Source organism: Mirounga leonina, unplaced genomic scaffold (assembly GCF_011800145.1).
Source record: "Mirounga leonina isolate KUSES-001 unplaced genomic scaffold, KU_Mleo_1.0 Mir_418, whole genome shotgun sequence".
Lineage (NCBI taxonomy): Eukaryota > Metazoa > Chordata > Mammalia > Carnivora > Phocidae > Mirounga > Mirounga leonina.
This window is the reverse complement of record NW_023270739.1, coordinates 121030-136205: the sequence shown is the minus strand read 5'-3', so window position 1 is coordinate 136205 and position 15176 is coordinate 121030. Positions and strand designations below refer to the sequence as shown.

Below are 15176 nucleotides of genomic sequence, written 5' to 3'. Positions count from 1 at the left end.
GTGATGCTCAGCGTCTGTCACTCGGGCCGGGGTCCTGTGCGAGTCCACGTGATGCTCAGCGTCTGTCACTCGGGCCGGGGTCCTGTGCGAGTCCAGATGATGCTCAGCGTCTGTCACTCGGGCCGGGGTCCTGTGCGAGTCCACGTGATGCTCAGCGTCTGTCACTCGGGCCGGGGTCCTGTGTGAGTCCACGTGATGCTCAGCATGCCATGCCTGCCCTTGTAGGTGTGGCCTGCCCATGCGCCGTGCTGCTGGGTCCCATCCCGCCGTGGGGGCGACACACTCCCCACATGTTGGGTTCGCGCTCAAGAGGCAGAATCGCCGGCTCCGAGGGCGTCTGCGTTCACAGTTCCCGCTGCCTTCTGCAATGCGGACTGCCTTGTATTTCCTTTTTAGGGAAGCTGGAGGTTTGTGCTCGAGTGGTGGGTAGATTTCCTCTGGCTACGAATTCCTGTGCTCAGGGAATTGGCCCGTCTGTGCCCCGGGGTCCTGTAGCTTTTGCCCACGTACTGGAGCGGTCTCAGGGCAAAGAGAGTAGTCCTTCGTGGACCACGTTGGCTACACCCTGGTGGCACTGCATTTGTTTTTAACAAGTGGGAGTTTGGGGGCGCGTGGGTGGCTCGGTTGGTTGAGCGTCTGCCTTCTGCTCAGGCCATGGGGGTCCTGGGATCAAGTCCCGCGTCGGGCTCCCTGCTCACCGGGGAGCCTGCTTCTCCCTCTCCTTCCACCCCTGCCTCATGTTTGTGCACATGCTCTCTCTCTCCTCTCAAATAAATAAATAAATAAATAAATCTATAAAAAACAAGTGGAAGTTTGTTTCTGTCCACTTGACTGTTACTCTTTCATGCTGTGATTATTTTTGTCATTTCTCTTAAACAGACTGTTACCCCCTCTCTGGGGACTTGGTCAGCACAAAGTTCTCTTTTCTTTAGGTTTCTTTTTTTTTCTTTTCTTTTTAAGTTTTCTTATCCGTTTCATCTATGTGGAGCTCACAGCAGCTGTTTTTCCAGGTGGCCGGCCCACGCCCCCGCCCACATGCAAGCAGCCTGCTGCCCTGGCCCCCCACCGCCCCTCATGGCTGCCCACGGCCACCCTGGCCTCCCTGAGGCTATCCTGGCCCCCACAGCCCCCCAAGACTGCCCATGGCCCACCACAGCCCCACACGGCCACCCAAGGCCCCCCCGGCCCCCCACAGCCCCCCTCGGCATCATGCACTTCTGGGCTTTCCTGGGTCCTGGGGGCATTGGGCATTGGGTGTCCTGTCGTTTTTGCCACCAGGCCTACCCCGGGCCACCTTGTAGTGCCCCAAGCGAGCTCTGAGATTCACCTGACCCAGGAGCCCCTGCTAGCCCCTCCCTCCACGTGCCCCACACCCTTCTGTTCTCTAGACCAGAGCGGGTTCTGGTCCGTCTGGCTGGAGTCCTAGGAGCCCCACTGTTGGGATCACTGCTCGGGCAGGAAAACTTGCTGAGGGGGGCGGAGGGCCCTCGCGGGGTGGGCAGACACCCTGGGCCGTGATTTAAGAGTCTTTCGGGAGTTTTTGTGACTGCACAGTCCCAAACAGGAAGTACTTTCCCCTGACTTTGTGGTTCTCCCTGAGACATCCCAACTGGGACAGTTAGGGCTGAGTTGATGGATTCCATCCTGCTTAGCCCCCTCCCTGCCCGCCTTGCGTGGAGATGCGCGTGTGTTTACTGGGGCCAGCGTCCGGCTCCTGGTGTGCATCATCTGGAGCTTCCAGAACACTGGCCTTTATTGGTGGTGCTCCTTCAGAGGCGGAAGCCGAGGCCCAGAAAGGTGGTAAGCAGCAGAGAAGGCTTGGAGCCCTGTTGTGTCCAGAGTACCCCCCCTCCTGCAGGGACCCAGGGCCTCTTGTAGACGTTGGGGGGCTGGGGCCTGTGGGAGACCCCGACTTGCAGCCCTGGGCCCAGGGGCTGTGTGACTGGGACTCGGGTTGCGGTTTGTGGCTTCTGCTGCAGGCTTCGGAGTGAGGTTGGCTGGATGTGCAGACGAGCCACTCATACTCTGCCCCGGGGGCCTGGGGGGGTCGGCTTGCCTCTCCTGGCCAGGTTGGTGCAGAGATATGGGGCACCCCACTACATGTCCATCTCTGGGTGAGCATTCGTGTTTGAGCTCCCACATGTCCTCCCCTCCCTGTGACTCATGCCAGGTCTTTGTGGCAGTGGTTTCGGGCTGGAGGGGGCAGGCAGGCAGCCTTCTTTCTGCGCCTGTGGTCTGGGGCTGTGCCGGGCCAGCAGGCGGGCGAGCGCTGGGCTCCTGACCAGCCCGTGTGTGGGAAGACCTCTCTGAGCAGGACCTTAGCAAGCTGAGTGAGGGCTGGCCGGGTGAGCAGGGAGGTGCTTTGGGCAGACAGAGCAGGCTGGGTTGTGTCCCTGGGAGGGGGACCAGGCCGAGTCAGGGGACACGAAGCCAGGGCACTGCTGGGCTCAGAAGGGATCTGCTGAGACACCCTAATGCCGAGCATTCCAGCGGTTTCTGGGCGTTTGCTGCTGTCTGAGCGGTGTGCGTAGCTACAGCCTGGACCGCGCCTTTGATGGCTGGCTTCTTAGGGCGCTTCTGAGGAGCGGTCAGGCGCCCTCCCCTTTTCTTTGAAGCTTTTCCGCCCTAGCTTTCCCCAGGCTCTTTGGCCTCCCCGTGCACTAGGCTGGCCATCTTTATTGCCAGGAAGATCCTGCTGACTTGGCTTCCTTCTGCCTTGTGGGGCACATGGGGGGAGGTGACTTTGGTGGAGCCAGGGGCAGGAGCTTGGCCAGCCGAGTGGGAGTGATGGAAGGGCCCAGGCTGATGGGTGCCAGGTGGGAGCCAGTGGGCCCCGAGTTTTCCTTGAAAAGCCAGCCTGGCCACTTCCTGAGGGCAGGGCTCGGCCACAGGACCAAAGTGTGTGTAGGAGAACCATGTGCTCGGGCGGGTGGGTGCGCCATGGGGACAGGTGGCCAGTGGGCGAGTGACCGAGTGACCGAGCCTCTTCTTTTCTTCTCTTGCAGGGACTCCGACCGTCATGTTAAGGTAAAGCAGAGGGGCTCAGTGCTGAACATGCTAAGGAGGCTGGACAAAATCAGGTTCAGAGGTCACAAGAGAGATGACTTCCTCGATCTAGCAGAGTCTCCAAATGCCTCAGACACCGAATGTGGAGATGAAGTGCCCCTGAAAATACCTCGGACCTCGACCCGGGACAGTGAGGAGCTGAGGGACCCTGTGAGTATGCCATGTGGGCCTCAGCAGTGGGAATGTCCTCCTCCTCTGTTTGGCCTCAGCCCCGGGTGGGCGAGGGGCCATCCGCCATCCTCAGATGGTCAAGCTGAGCCCTGTCCTGCCTGGTCCGGCTTCCCCTCTGTCCTTGTCTTGCTCCCCACCGGACCTCACTGGCAGGTGCTCGTCCCCCTGATCGAGGATCACAGAGCCTTGCCTTTACCACGGGTCCCTCCAGCCACTGGATTTCTTTTCCTTCCTCATTGGCTTCCTGGGTGGTTGGCAAACTTCTCATGGGGGAGTCATGCAGAGAGCCCTCGGCAGCTGGCTGAGGCCGGGCTGGGCCCTCATCGTGCCATGTGGAGACAGAGCTGGCCCCTGTGGGCTGGTCTGCAGGGCTCTCTTTAACGGGGCACCAAATATCCATTGAGCACCTCAGCTAGGCAGCGTGGCTGTGGCGGGAACCGGGCTTGAGTGGGCCCTGTCTTCCAGAAGCTTGTGCCTCTTCAGCCGGGAGTGGGGCCGGGGCGGGACAGGCTCTCTGGCCAGATGTGATTGCAAGGCTCACCATTGTGGGCACAGCTGCCCGAGGGTTCCCCTTTGCCAGTGAAGAAGCCCAGAGCCATCTTACCTGGTGTGGATGACCTAAGTCGGTGGTCCGTTGGTTTCCTCTCTGAGCACCCGAGCCAGCTTTTCTCCCCCGGTGTGGCCTGTGAGCGCTCGCCTGCTCTGGTTTCTTATATTATTAATGCCTTAGAACAGGGACTACGAGTTTGCTCCTGGCAGGAATGAATAATTTACTGGCACTGCCTCCTGGGAGCCAGGCTGCCTGCTCAGGTGTTGGCCGCTGTCCCCGTGTAGGTGGGCTGGTCCTCCAGCCTCGGGGTCCGTGATGTGTTGCAGAGCGCCGCGGGCCGGCGGCAGCCGGGGGCACCATGAGCCGCGGTTCTCCGTGGTGGTCCTTGGGCCGAGTGTGCCGTGGCCTCTCAGGAGCGTGACTCCCCACGTGGGGGTCTGAGCTCACTGCGGGGTGTGACAGAGATCCTGCAGTGGACTCGTCTGGCCCCATGCTCTGTCTGTCCATCCGTCTAGGACTCCGCGGCAGCCACTTTGCTGTGGGTGCCTTCTCAGTAGAGACCTGGACTTGCCCTGGAGCGCAGCCCCCGGCGTGGGGATGGCGGCCGAAGGTCCAGAGGGTCTGCAGGGCCGGGCCCGTGCCCCACTGAGGTCGGGTCTGAGGCTGCAGGGAGGCCTGAGTGATGGTGGCGCTGGAATGTGCCGTCGATGCGTTGACCACTCCCCACTGAGGGACCCTCTCCCCTGGCCCACATCCCTGGGGTGGGCGTGCTGGGCCCGTGCTGTCTGTTGTCCTGGTGGCTGTTACCAGGTCGCCTGCCCACCCTGCCACGGCCCGGGGTGTCGTCCCACGGCTTTCTGCTCTGCCGGCCGAGCGGGTGGAGAGCATGGCTCTGATTCCTGGCTGTTCCTGTGAGGGAGGCTGGTCATCTTTGTGCTTAGGCTTTGGGTTCTTTTTACTTTATTTCTTGTTTGTTGCGGTAAAATATAGCTAAAACTCACCGTTTTGGCTACTGGTACGTGTACAGGGCATTAAGTGCATTCACAGTGTCGTGCGACCGTCACCCCATCTGTCTCTAGAACATCGTCCTCACCGCAAGCGGAAGCCCCTTCTCCATTAAACACTGACCCCCACACCGTCCCCCAGCCCCTGGCGCCCACATCTACTTTCCGTCTCTGTGGACCGACTGGCCCAGCGACCTGCAAGAGAATCCTGTAGTACCTGTCGGTTCGTGCCTGGCTGGTCTCTGGGTCCTGGGCAGAGATGAGTGGGCGCAGGGGTGGAGGGGAAGGGCGTGGGCAGGGGAGGGGTCCTGGGCTGGCAGACAGGCTTGAGGAGGCCCAAGACAGTGGGATGTGTGGGGAGAGCGTGCAGCAGTTGGGGTGATATCCAGCTTCAGGGTGTGGCTGGGGGGGGAGGGCCGCTGCAGATGAGGACAGGGACTGAGGCCAGGGCCGACTGGGTGGGTCAGTGACAGGCCAGTGAGGAGAGGTGTGACGGGGAGGGTACCAGAGCCCTAGAGCTGGGGACAGACAAGTGACCCCGCGCACGGGAGGCCAAGGGGCAGACTCTTCTAGGAGCAGGAGGTCCTGCCCTGAGGGGCTGCAGGGGAGCCCAGGAGGTGGGGAGTTGGAGGCCACCATTCTAAGGGAGCTGGAAGGAGAAGTGGCCCAACCCACTTCCCTGGCCTTATGGTCGTGATGCTGCGGGCTTGGGGGTTTGCTCAGCTGAAGGGACCCGAGGGGCTCACACCTCAGAATTCCCGAGTGCCGCCCCTGGGGCCCGCCATCCCCATCGGTGCTCCCTGCCAGCTGGTCAGCTCCCTGGAGCAGCCTCTTCTCCTCCCTGCGGTCCACGGGGCTCTGGCTCAGAGCTGCCTTCAGCACCAAGCACCCAGAACCCTGAACCCCCATCCAGGGGGACCCTGCGGGGATACTTGATGCTCTGGGGCAAGTTCCAGATGGACTTCGTTCCAGCGTCCTAGAGACTGATGTGCATTACAGCCTCCGAGGGCTTGGACTCATGCATTTGGACGTGGCCCCGTGAATGGGGGCCGTCCTGCCCGCTTTCAGGGAGGAGTTGGCAATTGTAACGGAGGTTGAGTGTTCTGCTTCCACGTCCGTGCAGAGCCGCTTTTCCTGGCCAGTCTCCGCCCTCTGCCGTGTGGCCACCGCCTTGGTTGTCAAGGTGGGGGACGGGCAGGGGAGGGATGAGTTCGTGCGCAGGGGGGATGGGTCTAGCATGTGCCATCTGCCCCGTGGCAGGGCAGGTAGAATTTGCCTGCCTTCCACCCCACTCCCCCAGGCCCTGTGCCCACTGCTGCCTGGCCCCCAGGGCTGCAGGGAAACATGGGAACTCGCCCCAGCGGCCAGAGGAGCTCAGAGTCCAACAGGGCAAGGGTCCGGGCAGCCACAGGCCAGGGGGTCTTCCCAGAACCTGCTGGCTCCTGGACGTACGCTCCTCCTTCCTGAGATGTGGCCTCAGAGCAGGCGACACGTGTATATGCAGGGGTCTGTCCTGCACCCTCTCTGGGCTGTGTGTCCCCTTCTCCCCTCACCTGGCCTGTAGGGGGGTCATGGAAACCCAGACTGGGAGTCAGATCCCCCTCGTCGCTTGGGGAGGCACACGGGTGCTGCTTCTCGCTAGCTCAGCACGAGCGTGCAGCTGTGGGTGGCGTGGGAGTGTCCAGTGTGTGCGCCTGGGCAGGCGTGGTGGTGCTGACCTGTGCCGCACCCCTTCCCCTCCCGTTGGCCGATGCAAGCGGCCGCCTGTGCCAAGGCCCTGGGCGGGCGGCAGCGGGCAGCGGTGACCGGAGCCTGCCCTGCACCCCTCGGACGTTAGGCGGTGGTTTTACTTCGTCCTCTGTGCAACAGGACAGGCCCCGTTTGGAGTTTGCTCATGTCAGGGAGCCACTGTGCCTTCAGATTTACGCAGCCTGGCCTGCGGACATGCCCTCCCCAGCCGCCTTGCATCCTGTCAGTCCAGCTCCGGGCTGCGAGGGGGACAGGGCCTGCGGCTGGGCTCACCCTCCTCCTGGGAGGCCAGCGCAGGTTTGGATGGTTGCCTTCCCTCCGCAGCCTGAGACTGGCGTGACTATCAAGAGGCTTAGCGTCACGCTTCTGGCTTTAATGTTTTTTAATCATTTCTAAAAGCTGACCTCGCTGGGCTCCAGGGATGTCCACGTTGTCCGAGATGTCCCTTCCAGCGGCAGGTGAGGCCGAGGTGAACTGATGCGGGCTTTGGCAGAACGACACCTTCCTTGCCCAGCAGGGGCTCTGTTGGCCCAGCCCTTGCCGAGGAGGGGTCCTCAGGGCTCGCCTCTGAGAAGTGGGGTGCTTGGAGGTGGCTCCTCTGAGCTCTTGGTGTTTCTCTTGTAGGCTGGTCCGGGGACCCTCATCATGGCTGCAGGAGTCCAGGACTTTAACCGGACAGAGTTTGATCGATTAAATGAGATCAAAGGTCACCTGGAAATCGCCTTATTGGAAAAACACTTCTTACGTGAGTACCGCTGGGTGGGATGATGGAGGGAATGCAGTCCTGCAGACGTGCAGCAGGGTGTTGGGGCTGGTGAAGCCCCGTGCCTGCTGTCACCGGGCTCGCTCGTGATGGGGACACGTGTGGCCCCCCGTGTGACGTCCCCAGCGGAAGCTCCCTGTGCTGCTCCACCAAGACCAGTGCTCTCGTCCACATGCCACAGGTCTTTACTCTGGGGTAAGGGAGGATGTCCCAGGGAGGCAGGGATTTTGCTGCTTCTGACGGATCTGGGGTGTTGCATTTCCGGCAGTTGGCTTTCATACCGTGTTCTGTTTAGTTTCGCATCAAGGAGGGAGGATGAGCCCAAGGGGTTCCTCGTTGGGTGGCCGTCCGCGTTGGTATGTGGGCCATTCCCTGCCGCTGTGGTTTTGGCCTCTTGGGTGCAAATGGGAGAGACTGCTGTGGGGGCGTCTGCCAGCTCCTCGTGGAGATGATCTCATCTGACTCCTGCCTTGGCTCTCTCACCACCCTCTGTCCTGCTCTCCAGACCGGAGCCACAGGGCTCGGGTGAGGGCCCCCGCGCAGGGACAGCCCCCCGGCTGGGAGGGGGTTTAGAACAGGCAGATTGCCGTGGCGCCCGCGCGCATGCCCTGCTGCGCCATACGGAGCTTCCACAACTGACACCAGGGCCAGAGCAGAGCTGCTGGGATGACCCAGGAAGAGAGAAGCAGCCTCCTGGCCCCGCGCGCCCAGAGCTGGCCCGGAGCTGCCGGGCCAGGAGGAAGGGCCCGCAGGCAGGTCCCCCCTCTGCTTTCCTTCCCTTGCGTCTGCTGGCCCACAGACACCACTCCCTCCATGTCCCTATGGGCGCCGCCCCCCTCGTCCACACACTGGGGGTTTTCGGGGCTCCAGCCGTGGGCCCCCCAGCTCTGTAGCTACGTTGGCCCCTCGCCTGCACGTGACAGCGGGTGTCTGCGCCGTGGTGGGGAGCCTTGGGGCCTGGCCCTGCCTTTTTCTCCTGGAAGCAGGGGACCTGGCTGTCCCGGCATTTCTGCACAGTGTCCTGCCACCCGGGGGCTGCAGCCCTGCCTTCCCTCAATTCCTCTAGCCTGTCCACGCTCCCTCGGCACAAGTGTGTGTGCACGTACGTGTGTACAAGATCGTCGACGGTGTGTGTGCAGGTGTGGTGTCTTCCCTCTTCCAGCCGGGCTGGAGCACCCATGGTTCTGAGGACAGTGCTGCAGAACGACTCGGTCTTCCCTCAGAGTCCAAGGTCGTCGCCGGGCGGCTCAGACAGGCAGGGCCAGGCTGGGTCAGCCCGGGGCTACGGGCGGTGATGGGCCCGCCTGATTAGGTCCTGGTGACCTGGTGCCTGTGACCTTGGCCTGTGCTGAGGTCCCGCAGGGAGGCTCTGCATGAACGGAGGGGCAGGCTGCCCCACTGGTTCCCTGGCCAGTCCGGACAGAGCTGGACAGACCCTGCCCCAGGCATCAGCTGGTGGAGCCTCGTGCAGTTGCCTTTGTGGATCAAGTGGCCAAATACAGGTGGTTTCACGGGGGCTTGATGAAGCAGCAGAGCCAAGTGCCGTCCGTGTCTGACTTGGGAGCCCCAGCCGGGGAGGGGAGCAACAGGCCCCCGGGAGCAGGGGTTACCTGGCAGAGGCGGGGCAGGTGGGATGCACCTACCGACCAGGCAGCTGGGCAGGCAGGATGGCTGGGACCCACAGGGACACCTCTCTGGGCCGACCCTTTCTGCGTCCACCCCCGAAGGCGCTGCGCGGCTGGTGTCCTCGGTCTGTCTGCATGGTCTGTCCTCGGTGTTTTGCCAAAGGAGCATCTCGTTTACTTTTGGGCAGCTCATGTCATAGAAGCGTAAGGTGCAATCAAGAGGCAGTGACGGGCATTCTTTTAAACTGTGGAACATTTCAAGCAGATATAGAAGCAGAGTATCTCACATGCTCACGTTCGGCTTCGGCAAGAGGCAGCCGGCGGCGGGCAGGTGGCCCCCACCACCCCGGCTTGGGAAGCCAGTCCTGCCGGCCTCCTGTCCTTCATCTGTACTTTTCAGTTGGCAGCTCGTGGTGTTTTAAAAATGAACGCCACGCGTCTGATATCACAGCTGAAAACATCAAGTTGTCCTTTCTAATCTTCAGACCTCCAGCCCGAGCTCAGATTTCCCCGATTGTCTCCTTTTTTTTGCAACTCCTGGAGTAGGCCCCCAGGCCCCATGTTGAGTGGCTGGTGCTGGTTCTCTGCGTCCCTTGCTCTCTGTGGAGGAAACCAGGCCTGTCTGGGGGCAACTCCACCCCGGACCTTGTTCGGGGCGACCCCGTGGGCTCCCCACAGAGCGCTCTCTGGGAGGACTCCCTCGGTGGTGGCTTCCCTGCGGTGGTGTCCGTCCGTGGTCACGTGGCTTCGATCCATCATCCCGCTGGAGGTTACAGAATGATAATTTCCCACCCCTCCATTTGCTCACTGACCTGTTTCTGAAAACCTAACTACTTGGTTGCTCGAGGGATGATTCCTAGAGCAGAGGCAGGATACAGGCTTGAATTTTTCCCTTTATTGTCCAGTTTCCAAAATCAGGAGCCAATTCCCTACTTAGCATCCTCCAAAGGTGACCAGTGAGGGTGCTGAGCTTTTTGGTGTCATCATGAGATCGTGGCCTTGAACATAGCTGATGTGTCTTAGTCACTGTGGCCACTGCCCCCTTGGTGCTCAGGTAGACCCACTTCTGGGCGGTGGGGGCCTCCTCCAGTTTGCTTCTGAGTTCCTTCGACATGAGCAGGTCCTCTGTGAGCAATCCCTTGCTTTCTGGTGTGACAAGACACTCTGGGCTCTTCTTTTTTTTTTTTTTTTTTTTTTTAAGATTTTATTTTATTTATTTGAGAGAGAGAATGAGACAGAGAGCATGAGAGAGGGGAGGGTCAGAGGGAGAAGCAGACTCCCTGCCGAGCAGGGAGCCCGATGCGGGACTCGATCCCGGGACTCCAGGATCATGACCTGAGCCGAAGGCAGCCGCTTAACCGACTGAGCCACCCAGGCGCCCCATTTTTTTTTTTTTTAAGATTTATTTATTGGGGAGAGAGCGTGTATGTGGAGGTGGGGGAGGGGCAAAGGGAGAGAATCCCAAGCAGACTCCCCGTTGAGTGCGGAGCCCGATGCAGGGCTGCATCGCAGGACCCTGAGATCATGACCTGAGCCGAAATCAGGAGTCCAGTGCTCAACCAACTGAGCCACCCAGGTCCCCCTCCACCCAGGCTCCACTTAAACATTTCCTGCCCCTGTCCTGGAATTAGCCATTTCCCCTGGCTCCTGTTGGTCGAAAGTGGTTTTTAGAAGGTAAATAAGGATTCTGGGGGTACTCACTGCTGTCAGTGTTTCTAGACCTTTCCAGTGGGCAGAGGTGGGGCATCCCGAGTTCATTCAGATAGTTTGAATTCACATCCAAGACCATGGGGTTTTTGGTTTTTTTTTTTTTTTTAATAATGATAAAGTATACAGATAATCTAAAACTTGCCATCTTAACCATTTGGTGTGTGCCCTTCAGTGGTGTTGACCCGTTCACGGTGTTGTGACGCCGTCACCACCATGTGGCTGCTCATGAAGCTGAAGCCCTGTTCCTGTGAAGCCACAGGTCCCCCTCCCCTGGTGCCACCATCCGTCTCCGTGAATCTTACTCCTCCAGGGGCCTCGTGTAAGTGGAACCTTATGGTATTTGTGTTTTTGTGTTGGGTTGGCCTCACAGAGCAATGTCCTCCGGGTTCATCAGCTCATGGCAGATGTGAGCATCTCCTTCCTTCCGCTGTGCTGACGGGCCACACTGTGTCTGTCTGTCCATCCGGCAGCGGGCCCTCGTGTGGCTGCTGTGAGCAACGGCGTGCGTTTTCTCTTCGAGCCCCCTGCTCTCAAACCCCGAGGGCTTCACCTGACCTCATCAGACTGTTCTCTGAGTCTCCCTGCTGCCCATCCTGGTTCTCGCGAGCGACATGGGCAAGGCCTTGTTTGTTTTATCCCCAGGTCACACACGCAGCGGCCTTGGGATGCGGCCCCCGCACGGCCCCGCTGTGTTTGCTGGTTCCTCTGCGCTCGGGGGAACCGATCCCACGAGGGGCGTACGGTGACGTGACTGTGCGTTTTCCCCTTCGCGGCTACGTCACCAACTCAATACAGACTTGCTGCGTGTGTTTCTTGTCGCTTGAGATCTTGAGAGATCACTTCTGTTTCCGGTTCACTTTTTCTTTTGACCCAATTTCAGATTCACAGGAAGGTGCCAAGAAGAATGCAAAGCTAGTTTTCAGCTAGAGTGTTCCCAAAGATAGCATCTTACCATGTTTGTCTGCCTGTCGGTCTTGTATCCTTCCTTCTGTCCACCTATGTGTTTTATTTTCTGACCCTGTTTGTGGTCTCTGCGGACACAGTGTCCCTTGGGCTCCAACTGCTTCTGTGTATTTCCTGAGAAGCGAGCATATTCTCTCACCTAACAGTCCAGGTATCACTCTCTGGAATGAATGGGGATGCCAGATAGTTATCTAACCTGAGACTGCAACACATGCAGTCATGTCCTGGAATTTCTAGCAGAAGGTCCCCGGTCACACGTTACACGCAGGTGTCCTGTGTCCTCAGGCTCCTGTCACCGAGCAGGGATGTTGACATTCTCCAAGAGTGCAGGTCCCTCGGTTTAGATGTGTCTGATGTCCCCATGGGGAGATCAGGTAAGGAGCATCACAGGAGTGATTCTATAGCCTCAGTGCATCCGTCAGGAGGTGCACGATGTCATTTCATCCTATTGACACGTATTGTAAAGAGTTCTTTCCTTTTTTTAATTTTTTTTTCAAATTTTTATTTGAGAGAGAGAGAGTGCACGCATGAGCAAGGCGGTGGGGCAGAGGGAGAGGGAGAAGCAGGCCCCCTGTTGAGCAGCGTGCCCGACATGGGGCTTGATCCCAGGAATCCTGGGATCATGACCTGAGCTGAAGTCAAATGTTCAACCGACTGAGCCACCCAGGTGCCCCTAAAACTATTTACGTGGTTGCAAAGTCAGGGTATATTCAGAGAAATGGAGTTTGTCTTACTGTACATCTTCGTTCCTTCTCTCTGGACAACCAGGCGTCTTTTGATTTTGCAGTTTATCCTTCCCTGACTCTTTCGTAGAAGCAAATATGTATGTTTGTTCTTACCTTCCCCCTTAGATAAATCTTGTCCTGCTCTCACTTTCTCCACACTTACATTGCCTCCTGGAGGTCCCTCCAGATGGTCCTTCGACGTGTTCCATGTCCTGTGTGCCATGTGGATCCTGCATGCACGGTTTAACCCTCCGGCGTCCTGTGATGGTGAATCCATTGCCGCCAGCCACTTACATGGTAACAGGTGGTTCTCCCGGGACTGCGCCGTGGGTACCCGGGCTGGGCCTGTTCTTAGATCCTGAGCGGCACAGGAGAGCCTGTCTTTCTCCACTGCTGCATCCGTCTTGGTAGCCAGGGGAGCATAGCGTGTAGGAAAGGATCTACAGTGTTCTTGACACCCAGAGTTGTTGTGGTTGCTGTTGACCCGGCCTCCATGTGCCAGCGTGGCCGCCCTGCCTGCTCCGGGTCTGCAGGGGAGGTGCTGACGTGGGCAGGGGGCAGCTTTGCTGTCCACCGGGGAGCGGCCGGCTGGGGACGTTCACCCCTTCGAGCCCTCAGCGCCCCCATCTGCAAAACACCCGAGTGCTCGGTGTTAAAGTTCCATTTAATTACCTGTAGTTCTTTCTCTCTGAAAGCAGATGATTGTTGTTCGTGGGGAGGAGGAAATAGCCCAAGTGTGCAGTGGCTCGCTTCACCATGAAATATTGAACAGTACAAATGTCCCCGTGAGGAATGACGTGGGACGGGCAACGTGAGATGGAAGCGCGTTCTGGCTCGTGACGGGAGGCAGGAGCCCGAATCTGTTAGAGAGGCCCATAAACGAGTTAAAAGCATCATACATTTTCATTTAGCAGCTGCTGCTTTCTGAGCTCTCGCGCACTGTTCCCGTTTCTGTGCATTTCTCTGTCTCCTGCTGGGTGCGGGCCCTGGGAAAGGAGGTTCTCCAACACTGAGCAGCATACACAGGCTCTCCCCGGAAGTGACTTGGTGTGGAATTTGGATCTTGGAGGAAAGGCTTATGGGGCCTTGGGTCTGGGGGCATCCCGGTGGCCAGGCTGAGCCTGAGGCACCCTTACCTGAGTGCAGGTTCTGTGTTGCCGGGCGGTTTCTTCTTCCCGTGTTGAGGTGAAGGCCCGTGGAATCTTCCCTGGACATGCCAGAGGGTGCTCTCCCAGGGGGCCACACTCCGGGGTCTTGAGCCCTCGGGGTAGGGACCGTCCTCACTGGGCCACCGACACCCACCTGGCGCCAGGCGCATGTGGGTTCCCGGCGGACGGCAGAGGTAGGAGCTCTTGCAGAACATTCTCGGGGAGAGGGTGCCCCTTGCTCGTGAGCCCCCATGCTGCTGCAAGCTCCCCTTCCTGCCCTGATACGCGGCGGGTCAGCGTAGCTCTCTGCTACCCGCGTGAGAGGGTTTCCCAGAGAGGCTGGCCAGGGAGGCGAGCAATCCACTCTGGTGGCCTGCAGGAGCTCTGAATGCCTAGACTTAGCGGGAGGGCCCTGGAGTGAAGGGAAGTTTCTGAGCAGCCAGTGTGGGTGATTCAGGGTGAGGAAGAGCTTTCTCACCCACAAAGTCACCTACAAACAGGAGGGCCCGGGGAGCTGCCCGCGGCCTGCTGCTGGGGGGCAGGTGTCCAGATGAGGTGAGGCGGCCATTCAAGGCCTGTGGGCGGCAGGGTGATCTCGGCCTGCAGATGTCCATCTGGGGGTCTGGCTGCTCATTTGTTTGGCTCTGCTCCTGCTGTAGTTCGCTGATGTTAAGCAGAAGGTGAAGACAGATAACAGAGGTGAGACTGGATGTGCAGATCAGATGAGCTTTATTTCGGAAGAAATGGAATTGGCCCCGAAGAAAATGACTTGAACGACCCACTGGGTGGGCCAGAATTCCAAATTTCTAGATCTCTTCCTTTGCCGGGTGAGAATGTGCCCTTTAATTATTCATTGTGGATGTTGAGCCTGGAGAGGCCAGCTCACCACCCCAGGCTGTGTCGTCCCAGCGCCTGCCGAGCACCCCGCCTGCCCAGCTCACACTTCAGGGGAGAGACCCCCGCATCCTGCCAGCGCCGGGCCTGCTCCCAGGGCTGCAGGCATCTTGGGGTGAGGGGTGAAGTCGGGGAGGAAGCTGGCACACGCCTGCCTGTGTGTTAGATACCTCCGTGTCCGGGGTCTGTCAGTGTCTTTTGATGGGCCCTTTGGAAGATGACAGAACTGAGCTCCATGGGGAGTGTTAAGTCAGGAGCCGCGCTAAGCTCTGGGACCTGTCTCTTTGCTGCTCTGCATCCACCCCCTGAACACCTCACCGGCTCCCTGCGCTGTGAGGATGTGATCCCCACTTACAGGTGGCACACCTGAGCTCCGTGTGTACAGGGCCATCCTCTGCCGCCTGCTGGCCGTCCCCTCCTGCCGAGACCCTCATCGGTGTGCATGAGGCCCAACTGGTCGAGATGGGTTGTCCTGTGCTGTGGGGTTGCCCCAGCTTCCCAGGCCTGAGAGGGGACTCTTCCTTATCCGCATTTCATTTCCTCTCCGGAGCTAGATTCTTGTGTGAAGATGAAGGTCGCTGCTGCCTTACGTATGCATTCCCACGCTTAGGCCTGCGGTCAGGCAGCGGGGTGCTCAGTGGGCGTTATCTGTGGGTGGGTGGGTGGGGCAGTGGGTAGGCGAGTGGGTGGGTGGGTGGTGGGTGGGTGGGGGATGGATGGGTGGATGCGTGGGTCAGTGGGTAGGCGAGTGGGTGGGGGATGGATGGATGGATGGGTGGGTGGGTGGGTGGGTCAGTGGGTAGGCGAG

At 59.5% G+C, this 15176-nt stretch overlaps 1 protein-coding gene across 2 annotated transcripts in view; it reads left to right on the top strand.

The window, feature by feature from the left end:
- GRAMD4 (GRAM domain containing 4) overlaps nt 1-15176 on the top strand; it is a 467167-nt gene that overhangs the window by 420074 nt on the left and 31917 nt on the right. For both annotated transcript variants that reach the window (XM_034987294.1, XM_034987295.1), the window contains 2 exons: nt 3006-3216; nt 7165-7285. In XM_034987294.1, the coding sequence (XP_034843185.1) occupies nt 3006-3216; nt 7165-7285 (332 nt within the window). The remainder of the gene's footprint in view (nt 1-3005; nt 3217-7164; nt 7286-15176) is intronic.